This window comes from Rhineura floridana, chromosome 5 (genome assembly GCF_030035675.1).
Source record: "Rhineura floridana isolate rRhiFlo1 chromosome 5, rRhiFlo1.hap2, whole genome shotgun sequence".
In the NCBI taxonomy this organism is placed as follows: Eukaryota; Metazoa; Chordata; class Lepidosauria; order Squamata; family Rhineuridae; genus Rhineura; species Rhineura floridana.
Window position 1 is genome coordinate 142,244,944 of NC_084484.1, and position 15,917 is coordinate 142,260,860.

Genomic DNA, 15,917 nt, shown 5'->3' on the forward strand with positions numbered 1-15,917 from the left:
ATGACTGTCTTTCACTGATTTCTCTTTTTGCACTAGGCTCAACAGCTGAGGCAGCTCGCATAATCTATCCCCCAGAGGCTCAGAAGATCATTGTCACTAAGGGTCAAACTCTAATCCTTGAATGTGTAGCTAGTGGGATTCCACCTCCACGTGTCACATGGGCTAAGGATGGCTCCAATGTCTCTGGCTACAACAAGACTCAGTTCCTTCTTAGCAATCTTCTAATTGATGCAATCAGTGAGGAAGACTCAGGGACCTATAGCTGTATGGCTGACAATGGAGTGGGTGAGGCTGCAGCAGCATTCATTCTCTACAATGTTCAAGTATTTGGTGAGTACAACTGCAGTTTCCTTCCTTGTTCCCCTGAGACACAGTAGCTATAACCATGGTCCAGAGGTGGCTTTGGGCAATCCCACATGGTCCTATTATTCAGAACTGTTTTTGAGGTGAATTTTAATGCTCACAAGCAAATAGAGTTCACTCAGAGGCCTAACTCCCAATGGCTGCCTAAGTTAATGAGGATGATTCATCATTACCTGCCCTTCACCTAAAGGTCCCAGGGCGGGTTACAACAAGTTTAAACACATAATTGAAAACAGTTAAAAACAACCTAAACAACATCACAGAAAATAGGGTAGGTCCTAAAAATGTACATCTCAGGTGTCAAAGGCCAGGGTAGAGAGGTGTGCCTTCAGCATTTGCCAAAAGTTGTACAGTGAAGTTACCAGACACACCTCGGTGGTGAGGGAATTCCACAGATTAGGGGCTGCCACAGATAATGCCCTCTACTGGGCCACCCCCCAAACTTCTGAGGGTGGCGGAAATACCAATATGGCCCCCTCTGCTGTTCTCAACACCTGAGAGGGTCTGTAGGGAAGGTGGCAATCTTTCAGATATTGGGGACCTAAGTCATTTAGGGCTTTAAACACTAACGTGAGGACCTTAAACTAGGCCTGGAAACGAGCTGGCAAGCAATGCAGCTGTTTTAAAAAAGGGGTTATATGAGTTCTAACATGAACCCCAGCCAGTGATTTGGCTGCTGCATTTTGGACCAGTTGAAGTTTCCGAGTCGTCTTCATGATCAGACCCACGTAGAGTGCCCACGTAGGCAAGCTTTGAAGGCAAAGGCAAAGATTAAAACAGAGTTATGTACTGAGACATTGTAATTCTAGGCACACATACATGCATAAATATAATCAAAATAAAACAGAAAAGTATATTCAGTAACTAAACACATACTAAGCTAGATGGAATGTGCTGTGAAAAGCAGACTCATGTGAATTTGGTCCTTAGTCTCTCTCTCACACACAAAGAAATGACAGAGATTTCAGTATATGTTATGTCAAGTTTGATGATCAAGCAAAAAGACAAAAGAGGCATTTCTTCCCCCCTTCCCTACTTCTAGAGGAAACAAATATAAAGGGAGGCATCTGGGCTGTGACCTCAGGAAGGCCAGATATTTCCTGGCCAATCAAGAAAGCTATTTCCTCTACATGTATAATAAGCCAAATTTGATAGGATTACCTGGTAGACACACACATAAAAGAAACACAAAATAGACCATTGTTATTGACGGAAGTAGTTTACAGAGTTCAACACATGAATAAGTTACCTGTGTCATTGGCTAGCCCAAGAACCTGGATCAGTTCTTGATGGGACCCAGTTCTTGATGGGATTTAATGAAAAGAGAGGTCCGTTTGTTTTCAGGTCTAGAGCCTCCAGTCACAGCAGGGGTACTGACTGTCCATTTCCCAAGGATGTATTTTGAAATGTATGGAGCATTTACTTATGGAGGAATTTTTGATTTAGGAAAAATTGCTGTGCGCAAGGAGAAATAGTTTTGAGTATTGCTGTCTTCATAACTGCCTGTTCATAATGCAGGGACTTATGATGATAGCTACAAATATTTCACATTTTCTTCACTGCCTATTTCAGAGATGAATGGACGTTCTCACAACTGTCTTCATAATCATTTGAAATGTAACTGTATTTCCTTTACAGAACCTCCAGAGGTAACCTTGGAACTATCCCAGCAGATCATCACATGGGGTCAGAGTGCAAAGTTCATCTGCAAGGTTCGAGGGAACCCCCAGCCATCAGTTGTGTGGCTGCATAATGCAGTTCCTCTCTTCTCTAGCCATCGAATGCAACTATCCCGCAAGGCCCTACGGGTCTACAGTGTGGGGCCTGAGGATGAAGGAATATATCAGTGCATGGCAGAGAATGAAGTGGGGAGTGCACAGGCTATGATACAACTGAGAACTACTGGGCTGGGTAAGTCTAAAGTGAAGTTAGGGGGTTCATATAGTGATATGTAGTAGGACTATTTGTTTTCCATGGTTATATCATACCATTAGGGCCAGCGTCAGGCATGCCTGTGCCCTTGAGCACCAGCATCCCCTGTGATGCTGTAGCCCAACTCCTTTGGCGCAGGGCAAATAAACCCACCCTTAAGTCCCACCTACATCTCCCATCCCTGTAAATGGTATGTGTGCTATGTGCATGCCTGCCATTGACCAAGATGGTAGCGGGGGCATCAGCCCCTTAGGAAAGCCCCCGCCATCATCTTGGTTGCTGGCAGGCATGCACGCACAACGCGCAAGTCATTCACAGGTAGGTGAGGCATTCGTGTGGGCTTGTTGAAGTCTGCACTGACTGTATTGGGGTGGCTCTGAGGAGCTCCCTCTCCGCGATCTGTGGCAGGGTCAGGAGCTGATGCTACTGCGGATTACGGAATGGGAGCGCCACCCTCCCAACCTAAGGAGGGCACCCACAGGGGCCCTCGGCCAGGGCCCAACCTGGCTGATCCCTGGTTCCGACCCTGCATGCCATACATCTCAAGTTAGTTTCTGATCCAGAATGGAGCTTCCTGAGATGGTTACTTTAGTAGATGTATAGTTTTCAGTGTATTGCATAAAAATACCTTACTACATGCAGGCTGTATCTTGGGTAGGTCCCCCCATGATTCAGGGAGAAGAGCTTTCCCTGCATAGCTCCCTTTCCCTGACTTGAGCCCCTTAAATTTCAATGTATCTAATCTATCTATCTAATCCATCTATCCATCCATTCGTCCATCCATTTATATGTTTATTAATAGGCCAGATTATCTTCCACTCTTCAGTTGCAACAGCAGTACTATACACAGCTTATAAAAAATTAGGAAAAGTTTGTAAAAATCAAACAGTAAACGTATTAAATATGAGATAATGACAATCGTGGCATATGTCATATTACCCCACCCTTTCTTTATTCCTTCTTCTTTAGAAGTCCCTTCCCTTGCCAAAATATATAAAATTTTGCAAAAAGTCTCCAGCTAGAACATAATTTCTAAACACGCTATGTCAGATGTACTAGCAATTTAATTGATGAATAAGTTTGGTGTCCTTGAGACAACATTTGGATTTTGTTTAGACAAGAGGAGGTTGGTGTCCAGTGCACCGGAGTCCCAGATGCTTAGAGCTTGCCCTCTGGCAAATGCAGCCTTTTTAACAAAATTGAAAGACTATGAAAAACTTACCAAGCTCTCGAGAATGTTGATATTGTAGAAAGATATGGTCCCTAGCCAGGCCTAACTCTTTGGCTTCCATTTGGTAATAAGGCCCCCATGTGATAATCAGGTTAGTGTTCATCTTACTGCTGAATTCATGTTATGAGAGCATAACATCAAATTAAGAAGAAGCAGCGTAAAGCCCACTGAAGACTTGTGTGGTAGTTTTTAGTTAAGATTCACCTTATCCTGGCTGTTGGGAGCAAGTGATTGTCAGTTTTAAGAAATTTGTTAGATGTTTTAGAGTTCGTTTAAAATGCTTGTTGTCTTCTTGCTTACCTTCCAGAAATAACTCTGAAGCCACAGCAAGATTCTGTTGCAAATTCAACTCTGTCTGCCACATCACCTACCAAGCCTGGCAACACTGAAAAAATGCTGAAAGACAAAGCAATCCTGCAAAGACCCAGGCCCACAACACCAGCAGTATCTGTCCAGTGTACCACTAAAGAACTGGTGTCTCTTGCTGAGGCCCCTGTCATCCTTAGCTTTCCCCGGACTACTAAAACTGATTCATATGAATTGTTGTGGAGACCACGGCATGATGGCAGAGCCCCTGTCCTCTACTATGTTGTAAAACATCGTAAGGTTAGCATATTCCTTTTTAACTCATGAACCATATATTTTTATAATTATGCGGAATTAGTTTCTCTGGAATGCTCTGTATGGTTTATGCTCTTTTGCCTGTTTATGTAGCATCAGCTACAGCTTTGGATCAGGATATTTGCACTGTGCAGGGCTGCTGAGAGCTGGCACTGGGCCCAGGGCACGATGCATTATCAGGGGCCCCTCCCTAAATCTTCCTACAAACCAAGAATTACTACTTTTTTTAAACAAGTTTTTAAATGACTTAAGTGTAATTTAGGGCCAAAAAAAAAAGAAAATAAATGAAAATCATAAGAACGGGGAAGTTAATATTAATAATAAAACTGTTTGTTTATTTATTTATTATTATATATCCCGCCCTTCCTCCCAGCAGGAGCCCAAGGCGGCAAACAAAAGCGCTAAAAACACATAAAAACATAAAAACCAACAACAAAAAGTTCTGTAAGTACATTCAAAGCAGGAGACCATCTAGAGAGGCGATTGAACCCTTGGATTATAAGGGAGTCAAAGGTGTACTAAAGAACGATAAGGAGATTGCAGAGAAACTAAATGAATTTTTTGCATCTGTCTTCACAGTGGGAGATATAGGGCAGATCCCTGAACCTGAAATAACATTTGCAGGAAGGAATTCTGAGGAACTGAGACAAATACTGGTAACGAGAGGAAGTTCTAGACTTAATAGAAAATATAAAAACTGACAAATCACCGGGCCCAGATGGCATCCACCCGAGAGTTCTCAAAGAACTCAAATGTGAAATTGCTGATCTGCTAACTAAAATATGTAACTTGTCCCTCAGGTCCTCCTCCGTGCCTGAGGACTGGAAAGTGGCAAATGTAACACCAATCTTCAAAAAGGGATCCAGAGGGGATCCCGGAAATTACAGGCCAGTTAGCTTAACTTCTGTCCCTGGAAAACTGGTAGAAAGTATTGTTAAAGCTAGATTAACTAAGCACATAGAAGAACAAGCCTTGCTGAAGCAGAGCCAGCATGGCTTCTGCAAGGGAAAGTCCTGTCTCAGTAACCTATTAGAATTCTTTGAGAGTGTCAACAAGCATATAGATAGAGGTGATTCAGTGGACATAGTGTACTTAGACTTTCAAAAAGCATTTGACAAGGTACCTCACCAAAGACTTCTGAGGAAACTTAGCAGTCATGGAATAAAAGGAGAGGTCCTCTTGTGGATAAGGAATTGGTTAAGAAGCAGAAAGCAGAGAGTAGGAATAAATGGGCAGTTCTCCCAATAGAGGGCTGTAGAAAGTGGTATTGGGACCTGTACATTTCAACTTGTTCATTAATGACCTAGAATTAGGAGTGAGCAGTGAAGTGGCCAAGTTTGCTGACGACACTAAATTGTTCAGGGTTGTTAAAACAAAAAGGGATTGCAAAGAGCTCCAAAAAGACCTCTTCAAACTGAGTGAATGGGCAGAAAAATGGCAAATGCAATTCAATATAAACAAGTGTAAAATTATGCATATTGGAGCAAAAAATCTTAATTTCACATATACGCTCATGGGGTCTGAACTGGCGGTGACTGACCAGGAGAGAGCCCTCAGGGTTGTAGTGGAAAGCACAATGAAAATGTCGACCCAGTGTGCGGCAGCTGTGAAAAAGGCAAATTCCATGCTAGGGATAATTAAGAAAGGTATTGAAAATAAAGCAGCCAATATCATAATGCCTTTGTATAAATCTATGGTGCAGCCACATCTGAAATACTGTGTATAGTTCTGGTCGCCTCATCTCAAAAAGGATATTATAGAGTTGGAAAAGGTTCAGAAGAGATCAACCAGAATGATCAAGGGGATGGAGCAACTCCCTTACAAGGAAAGGTTGCAGCATTTGGGGCTTTTTAGTTTAGAGAAAAGGTGGGTCAGAGGAGACATGATAGAAGTGTATAAATTATGCATGGCATTGAGAAAGTGGATAGAGAAAAGTTTTTCTCCCTCTTTCATAATACTAGAAGTCGTGGACATTCAAAGAAGCTGAATGTTGGAAGATTCAGGACAGACAAAAGGAAGTACTTCTTTACTCAGCGCATCGTTAAACTATGGAATTTGCTCCCACAAGATGCAGTAATGGCCACCAGCTTGGATGGCTTTAAAAGAAGATTAGACAAATTCATGGAGGACAGGTCTATCAATGGCTACTAGCCATGATGGCTGTGCTCTGCCACCCTAGTCAGAGGCAGTATGTTTCTAAAAACCAGTTGCCGGAAGCCTCAGGAGGGGAGAGTGTTCTTGCACTCAGGTCCTGCTTGCGGGCTTTCCCCAGGCACCTGGTTGGCCACTGTGAGAACAGGATACTGGACTAGATGGGCCACTGGCCTGATCCAGCAGGCTCTTCTTATGTTCTTACTGTCTAAAGTGAAATAAATATCTGGGTGGGTGTGGCCCCCTGATTAGGCAAGCAGCTGTGAGTCCAGCTTTTAGAACACTGACAGTTGGTTCTTACTGAGCATGCCTGGGCTTATCATTGAGTTCAATGCTAAATTTCTTAAATTAATTAAAAATCAGGTAGGCATTTTTAAACTTTTAAACTGCAGAAGATGAAGGTCAGAGTATGGCGCAAGGTCAGTAATAGGATTACAGATACTCTGTGAACATGGCTGGTTTTTAATAATAATAATAATTTTATTTATTGGTCGCCTATCTGTCCAAGTGAGTGTGCATTATGAAGCCTGTGAAATGTTGTATATGATGCTCTGTAATTTGTGCGGTATTACCAAAGTACTGAGGCATGTATTCTTTCTGTGATGTGAATGCTGAGTATTGCTAGGAACTTAGGCCATCTTATTTAGAACAAAACTGATGCTTGCATGGAGTCAAAAAGCAGATTATAAATTTAAAAAGGAGGCCAAGGAAAGAAGAAAATTTAAAATTAATTGAGATTTAAAAAATCCTCCTACTATGTCACCTAAAAAGGGATATTGAGGAATGAAAATGCCTCCCCACACTGAATATTGTTTACCCAACTGAAAGATTAAATCCCTTGGTATTAATTTCACAGAATGCACTGAATAATATATTCAGTCTGATCCAGCAAGAGAAATACAGCTACTTAATCAGAGTTCTGCACATGCAGAAGATGCAGATGCAGATTGGGATTTGTGTCCTGTGTGGAACCACTAGTTAGTTCTTGAAACTAGTTGCACATAACTAGAACTGGATTCAGTCAATTGGTAATACAAATGGTGCTTAGCACTGGGTACCAAATACCAGAATTCAGTCAGACACATAGTTCTGTTTGTTTCATATTGCAGGTTTGTCTACATTTCTCAGTGACAAAAATGTCACTGGTCTCATTTCCCTGTTCTAGACAAAACAGGGTCACTTTTCCTTTTAGGACAGGTGACTTCAAAATTGTAGGGTTGTATCCAGTTGTGTCACTTCACTCATAGAAGGTGCTTCAGTCTGTCAGAGGCTTCCAGCAATGAAAGGTGAGGAAGGCAGTTTTCTTGATTCCTCCTCCCTTTGCAGTCCTCTGTACCCCCCCCTCCAAAATCTGGTAGACTCTTTGGACCGTGGGATTGTAAATAGGGTCCTCTAAGTGGTAGCAATTTAATATGATAATGCTGCAAAGTAGCTTCAAGTTTCTGAGAACTGACTCATCACAATGTTGCTGCTGCTGCTTTTACTACTCAACCTCCAGCTACTCTGTCAGTATGACAGCATTTTGCAGAATGCAAGAGGACAGGACCCTGTCCTGAGGAGCATACAATCTAAAATGTAATGCAGGAAAGCTATAGAGGAAAGGGGGGAAAGGGGAGATGGGGTAAAAAGAGAAGCAGTATGTAGTTGTTTCAGTTGCATGTGCTTAACTTTAGATCTTGCTTTGGCAAAAAATGCTTTATTAACCCTGTTACCTATAATAAAGAGAAGGTAATTGAATCCACTGATAAGTGTGCTTGTTTAACAGGTAATGAATTCTTCAGAGACCTGGACAGTGAGGGATGTCCCTGCCAGCCAGCATCATCTGACTCTAACCAAATTGGATCCAGGAAGTTTGTATGAAGTGGAGATGGCTGCTTATAACTGTGCTGGAGAGGGCCAGACAGCCATGGTGACTTTCAGGACTGGTAAATATGAAGTACTTTCCCTAGAGATATAAGTGATCTCCTTGTCCAGATGCTAGCGGTTTTATCATTTAGAGACTTGCTTTCCTTGGTTGTCTTTAGGGGGAAAATGGAAAACATAAAATAACAAAATTTGAAGGTTTCCCCACAAACAAATCATGCAGCTTGCCATATTTATATTAACAAAAGTCATTTATGTCCTTAGAATGTAAGTTGTCTATTGGAGCAATAGCCACTAAATATTATTCTTTTATCCCACACCATCTTTACTAATTTGTCTTGTTTAGGACGACGACCAAAACCAGATATTGTTGCCACCAAAGAACAGCAGATTCAGAAGGATGACCCCGGCACCAGCTCTCGGAGCAGCAACCAGTCAGACAATACTCGCCTGTCCCGTAAGGCTGTTTTCAGATTTGCAGCAGAAAGGGTTATTCTTGGGAGAGGCAGACGGGGAAAAAATTGATTGTAGTGAGAATGAAAAAAAGACAAGACAGACACAAACAGCCAGAAGAGTTTACTTATCTCTGTTGCTTCTCTCCAGTCCTTATTAGGCCACATTTCTAAGTCTGAGTGACTGTTTTTCTGGCCACAAGCACCTATCAGACAAATTGTCCAGTATGTGATAGTGGGGGGAAATGTCTGCTATTTTTTAAATAGAACTTTTTTTTAAAAAAACTGTCTTTTTAAAAATAGAGCCGAAAGGGGAACCTTTGGCCCTCCAGATGCTGTTGGACTCCAACTCCCATCAGCCCCATCCAACACGGCCAAGAGTCAGAGATGATGGGAGTTGTAGTTTAGCAACATCTGAAGGGCCACAGGTTCTCCACCCCGATGTAATAGAATATAGGCAGAATTCTTTTTACAGGAAAAAATGCTGACATCATGCTCCTCTTCAGAGTAGTAGCAAGGGCAGGACCAAGGGGACCACTTTTCATCCTGGAAAACGGATTTGTTTTAATTCCACCTTAGATGGAACAAATCAGTATATGATAGTGGGGAAAATATATGATATATGATACCATGTAATATTTTGGGACTTTGTCACTGTCAACCTCACCATGTTTACATGAACCTGAAATAAAGCACACCACTTTAGCTAGTAGAATTGTAGCATGGCAGGGTGCTTAAGGAGTCACCAACCTTGGGCACATTTGAAATTTTGATTAAGGCCTCATCTGCACTATTATGCCACTTTAAAGAATCGTGGGAACTGTTAAGGGTGTTCAGAGACCAACAATTCCCAGAGCTCCACGGGAAGAGATTGATTGTTACACCACTTGGGCAGTACTCACTCTGGTTGCTTCTCTCCCTCTTGTCCTGCCCCAACTATCAGATCCAGCAGAATTAAATAAATCCTCTTGAATTTGTAGGATCGTACACAGATCCCCATCCCCAAAACAACAGATTAAAGCTTACCGAAGCTTTTATTTATTAAATGATATTGTTGATTATTGGTAGCAGAAGCTTTTGAACTTACTGTAATTTTTCACTTTACACATTTTTGACCATAGCAATTCATAGATACCAAAATAATATAGAGACTTTGGCTTGTGACAGGATGTTTCTGCTACTTATGAGGAAATCATTGATTTTTCTATTCTGTTATTTGAAACCCCACTTGGAAATGTGGCAGCCTCACTGAGGGAGGAAGGTTGGCTGTAGCCCTGCTCCTCCACTCTGGAACCGGGAGGCTGGTTTTATATCTGTTAACATTACCATTTTATTCCTTGCAGCACCCGAGGCTCCAGATCGCCCCACCATCTCTATGGCATCTGAGACCTCTGTCTACGTGACTTGGATCCCACGTGGGAATGGAGGATTCCCCATTCAGTCATTCCGAGTAGAATATAAGATACTGAAGAAGCTTGGGGACTGGGTGCTAGCCACAAGTGACATTCACCCTTCTCGTCTCTCTGTGGAAATTACGGGACTAGAGAAAGGTAGGATATCTTCAGTCTCCAGCACAGTTACTTTTGCTGGCCCTTGAAAAGATTGTACTTTTACTAATGGCTTCATATCTTGTCCATTGCTACAGAAATCCTTACCCATGCCAAGGAGAAAAGGTCATTTCAAAGTTGGTTACTAATTCATGCTCCTTTTCCAGAGAAATGTGAAATTTTGCAGATGCTTTCTTGAATCCTCCAATTATTCTGTAGAGACAAAAAGCCTTGAACCACTTTCTCTGTGCCAAACTACACATTACTTGCAGCAGCCCAGCAGCTCTCTTTTTTCAAAGCTCCTTCAGAAGGGTCAATTGGAAACAGAGAAATGGGGGTGGGGAGGGATTAAACCTTTTCCTGCCTGCTGTTTTGACACTCCAGGTGAAACTACTGCTCAGGAGATATGCTGGGCAGAAACTGGGGGGGGGGCTCTGGCAGAGATTCTGTAGTTGTAAGAGTTCTGCACTGAGCAGGGAACTGGACTTAGATCCCTTCCAACTCTAGAATTCTGTGACTCAATGAAGTCACCCACCCACCCACAGCTTTCCCCCCTATAAGATTTCAAGTCTGTGTTTGTCCTAAAAAATACACTTTTGAAGAAATGGTAGGAAGAAAAACAGTTAAGCTTGTGTGTCCTCCTGTTTCTCTTCTCCACTCTCAAAACCTCTGTCCTGAAGCCACTTTTCATGCAAAAATCAAAACCATAGTTGAGCTTTCGTTACACTTGTTGGCAATTTGGCATGTAGATTGGCATTCAGTCTCTTCTGTGTATCTGGAGTAAGGTAGCAACTCTGATCTCTTGATCATTCAGACCAGGCAAAAAAATGAACCTTTTAAAGAGCAGTCATTGTTGGGGGGGGGAGCCCTGAAATCAGGCTTTTGCTGCTATTTTGTTTCTTAGGTCATTGGGTCAGGAAACACCAGCTCTGCAATATGTCATTTTGCCACCTGTTAATATGGAATGGCTCAGTTTTCAGGAAGAGATTAACAAGGAAAATACCAAGGTCAGAAGTCACTCCCCCTGATCACTTTTTTTCACTATTGTTTCTCCATTCCACACTCCAGGCACATCCTATAAATTTCGGGTGCGAGCACTCAACATACTGGGGGAGAGTGAACCGAGTGCTCCATCTAGACCATATGTGGTATCAGGCTACAGCAACCGTGTATATGACCCTCCTGTTGCAGGTCCTTACATCACCTTCACTGATGCCATCAATGAGACCACCATCATGCTGAAATGGATGGTAAGCAACAGAGATAGGATTTGGGACTGGAGTGCAAAAGATTTTTGAATCGGCAGCAAAGTGTGCTGTCAGATTTCATAGGATTTCTCACAAGATTATTCCTATTAACACTGCTGATACAGATTATTCCAAAGGGTAATTGTTATTGCCACTCTAAATTTCTCTGTCATTTCACTTCTAATCTATTATGTTAAGCTTTTCCAGACATTTGCTAGTCTGTGTTTCCACACTCAAGTGTCCTGTTTGATTTTATTGACCTTATGGCTGAGATCGTTTGTGTTCATTGCATTTTATTTAAAAGTTACATAAATGATCAGGATTACTCCTCAAAATATGTTTTTTACTCGTTGCTATGTAGCACTTTATAGCCACTGCCAAAGTCCCACAGATAACTTTGCTAATGGTTTTTGCTTTAAAACAGAGGTTCTTGAACTTTGACAGAGCAAGTCTCCTTTAGCTGAAGAAAAATAGACAATGTGCTAATGATGTATCCACATGTGGATTTTTTATTCTTTCCGGAACACAAAGAGATGTCTTTATAGCCTGTACAGTTTTTCCAGTTTGTAGCTAATGTGGAAATGTTTCCCATATTTTCTTCTATTCTTATAGTGTAATATATTGTGCCTGGGAATAGTCAATGCCAGGACCTAAAGAGTGCTATCAAACTGCTCACTGCATATATAGATTCCCAGGTAACCGCCCCAGATACTCTCCATTTTCCTGCCTGTGGGAAAATCCATTGGAAACACACACACGCACACACACACACACACACACTCTGTTTAAGTGGTTGTATTATGAACATAACAGCATGGCCATGATGAGGAGGGAAGAGGGTGTCAACATGTGGGACATGTGTCTATCAGTGGGTGGTTTTGGAGGGGTGCCCGAAGTTCAACATTTAAGCACTCTGGGTACCAGCCGCCGACGGAGGCTCAAGGCCCGTTCTTGTCAGCATAAGGGTTTGGGGGGGCGATGTGTATTACCTATCACTTGCGCTGGGCCCGCTCAGAATTCTAGAGGAGTGGGTGGGGTCGCCTGGTCCAGTCCTCTGGCCTCCGACTGCTGCTGGTTAATGCCAGGTTGGTTACTCAAAAGACCCCCCTCATCCATGATATGATTCTGGATGAGCGGGCAGATCTGGCATGCATCACAGAAACTTGGCTGGATGAGGGCACAGCCCCCATCTTAGCAGCCATATGCCCAGTGGGGTTTCTGTTTGCGCAGCAGCCAAGAACTGGCGGGCGGGGGGCGGGGAGGAGTGGCTGTTATTTACCGCAGTTCCCTGCTTTTCTCCAGGCCTCCCTTCCGGGAGACTAAGATCACCAACTGCCTGTACTGGCGATTGGGCCTAAAGGGTAGCCTCGGGTTCCTACTGGTATATCGCCCACCACGCTGCATGTCGGATTCTTTAGCCAAGGTGCTGGAGGTGGTCTTGGAGGCTTGCGCACAATCCCCAAACTTGGTAGTGTTGGGGGATTTTAACGTGTACTCTTGAGGCCTCCCTCTCAGGAGTGACCCGAGACTTCATGGACACCATGGCTGCCTAGGAGCTACAATCCATTCAAACAGGGCCTACACATGCAGCTGGTCATGCCCTTGACCTGGTGTTTGTGCCGGGAGAGGAGGGCAATGACTTGGAAGTGGAGGGCATGGTCACTACCCCCTTGTCCTGGTCGGACCATTACCTAGTTAGAATAGACATTCGATTGCCACCATTCCCCTGTAGGGGTAGAGTGTCCACGAGGATGATTCGCCCTAGATGGTTAATGAACCCTGAGGGATTCATACGTGAGCTGGGAGATTCCTTAATATCTTTTCATGGCCATCCAGCAGAGACCTTGGTGTCCAGATGGAACACTGGGATCACCGAGGCACTAGACCAGTTGGCTCCGAAACGCCCCCTTCCACTAGATAGAGTTTGGACGGCGCCTTGCTCGACTGCGTGGCTTTCGGTGGGAAGCTAGTGCAGAATGTGGCAGCTCGCCTGATTAAAGGCAGCCGCCGCCGAGATCATATTACTCGTCCTCAGGGAGCTGCACTGGTTGCCGGTGGTCGCTCGGGCCAAATTTAAGGTTCTGACTTTAACCTTCAAGACCTTATTTGAAGCCGGCCCTCTGTACTTAAAGGAACGCCTTCATTCTCACCAGGGGTGCCGTCGAACAAGATCGTCCATGAATGGTTCACTCCTTATTCCCTGTACAAAAGCAGCTAGACTGGAGAGGACTAGGTCAAGAGCCTTCTCTGTAGTGGCTCCTTCGCTATGGAATGCCTTGCCAACTGACCTCTGGCAGGCCCCCTCCTTGCTGTGCTTTCGATGGGCCTTGAAGACTTGGCTCTTCAGCCAGGCTGGGGAGGGGGTTTAGGTTGTTAGATTGCAGTTCTAGGGGTGGTTTTAATTTTTCTGCTTATGTTTTTTATGGAATGTATTTGTATTTTATTGTACGTTGCCCAGAGTGGCAGGATAACCCTTGCCAGATGGGCGTCTAACAAATTTAATAAATAAATAAATAAATAAATAAATAAATAAACAAGCAGTGTAGTTGGGAAACAAATGCTTGGTATTGGATGTCCTGCATTTGTAAGAAAGGGTTTCTTTGGAAGAAGAAGAGATAAGTAGGTAAATGAGGGATGCTTAGAAAAGGGGGTGGGTAGAAAAGTAGAAGAGTAGAAAGAAGCCCCCAGGGAGATAAAGCTTAATAGCAGAACACTTGCTTTGTAGTTTGGATGCATATATAAAAGTCCCTGGGTAAACCCCTGCCATCATGAGCTATTGATCTACAGTGGAAGGGCTAAGAAACAACTATGCTAGTGACATGCTGCCAGTCAGTGTAGACCGTATTGATGTATCTCTGCTGAGATGCAGTACAAAATGAGTAGTGAGCTGAAGATGGACAGTGAGAAACAGTGGCCTGTTTTACAACACACATGTGCCATGCAGTTTTGAGAACTCTTGCTTCAACCAAACAAGACAGCTATTAGCCCTAGGCACAAGTTGATGGATATATTTATTTTCCAAATTTTCTATTGGAAAAAAACTCTACCCAGCAGTTTGTGCCTAGAGCCATTCTGTTTTCTGACTCCTAACTGAGCAGAGCAGAAGGAGTTGTCTACTGGTCCAGAGGATATACAACTGAGCCAGCTCTCAGAGAGTGAGTTAACAGAATGAGCAAACAGGGAGAGCTAACAGGAGTTTGGCAGTGGAGTTTGGTGGGGGAGGTCCCTAAAAAAAAAAAAGTTGTATTGTAGCGCACACCACATATCAGTGGGACTCTCTTGTTTACCCTGAAGTAAACAGGACAAAGCACAGGCCATTCCAATATAAGTAGAAAGAAAGAAACAAAAGTTAGTAGGGTCTGTGGATGGGTGGTGACCTGCAAGGTATGTGCAGTGTTTGTTTTCTTGCCTGAGAACAACGTGGCATACAAATGCAAATAGTGCAAGCTGGTGATGCTGTTGGAATAAAAAGTGAGAGGTGTGGAGTGGGAGGTGGCTTCACTCAAGAGTTTAAGAGAAGACAAAGAGTTCTTAGAACAATGGAACAACACCAGCAAGCAGAAGTACAGGAGGTGGAAAAACAACAGCATGTTGAAGCAAAAGAAGAGATTGTTGTAGAGAGGTACAACAAAGTGAAGGAAACTGTGAAACAGGTGACATTTAGAAGCAGAAGGCTAGAAGACACCTTTTGCTGGTGAAACTATGGAACTGCTTTCAGGCACTTAAGGATGAGAATGGAGGACAGCTTGCAGAGGAAGAATCACAGGAGACCCTGAGCAACAGCAAGCAAGAGGCTGAAGCTCAGTCAAGCACAGGCAATGAAACCACACCTCAGACAAGAGGAAGAGAAGAGTAATAATAGTATGAGACTCCCTACTGCGTGGGATAGAAACCCAAATATGCCAAGAAAATGCATGGACTCACCAGGTGTGCTGTCTCCCTGGAGGACAGATTAGAGATGTGACAGAAGGGTTGCCATCACTCATAATGCCCACTGACTTATCCCTTTCTTCTCATCCATGTGGGAACACATAATACTGCCAGGCAGAGCTACAAAGAAATGTCAGACTTTGAAGCTCTGGGAAGGAAGCTCAAGGACTTTGGGGCCCAGATAGTTTTCGCATCCATCCTTCTGTACTTGGAAGAGGAGTCAAAAGGGAAAGAAAAATACTCTGGGTGAATGACTGGCAATCAAGGTGGTGCCAACGTAAGAAATTTGGATTCTGGGACCATGGGCTACGGTTCCTGGAAGATGGACTGACAACAAGTGGTGGGTTGCACCTCACAAGGACTGGGAAGAATGAGTTTGGCCGCAGCATGAAGAACTTCAACAGGAGAGCTTTAAACTAAATTCTAAGGGGGAGGGAGGCTTATGCATAGTTACAGGAACCAAGATAGTGGCTCTAATGCGGCCCAGTAATAGTCTTCATAAAAATGTAGGAAGGAAGCCAGATCATAAATCATATGATCTTCAATATCTGTATGCTAATGCCCAGAGTATGGGGAACAA

General features: G+C 43.4%; 1 protein-coding gene across 4 annotated transcripts in view; it reads left to right on the forward strand.

Annotated features, from left to right (window-relative positions):
- BOC (BOC cell adhesion associated, oncogene regulated) overlaps window positions 1-15,917 on the forward strand; it is a 93,698-nt gene that overhangs the window by 69,395 nt on the left and 8,386 nt on the right. For all 4 annotated transcript variants that reach the window (XM_061628319.1, XM_061628316.1, XM_061628317.1 and 1 more), the window contains exons 6-12: window positions 37-330; window positions 2,002-2,274; window positions 3,834-4,132; window positions 8,064-8,223; window positions 8,508-8,618; window positions 9,957-10,163; window positions 11,229-11,410. In XM_061628319.1, coding sequence (XP_061484303.1) covers window positions 37-330; window positions 2,002-2,274; window positions 3,834-4,132; window positions 8,064-8,223; window positions 8,508-8,618; window positions 9,957-10,163; window positions 11,229-11,410 — 1,526 coding nt within the window. The remainder of the gene's footprint in view (window positions 1-36; window positions 331-2,001; window positions 2,275-3,833; window positions 4,133-8,063; window positions 8,224-8,507; window positions 8,619-9,956; window positions 10,164-11,228; window positions 11,411-15,917) is intronic.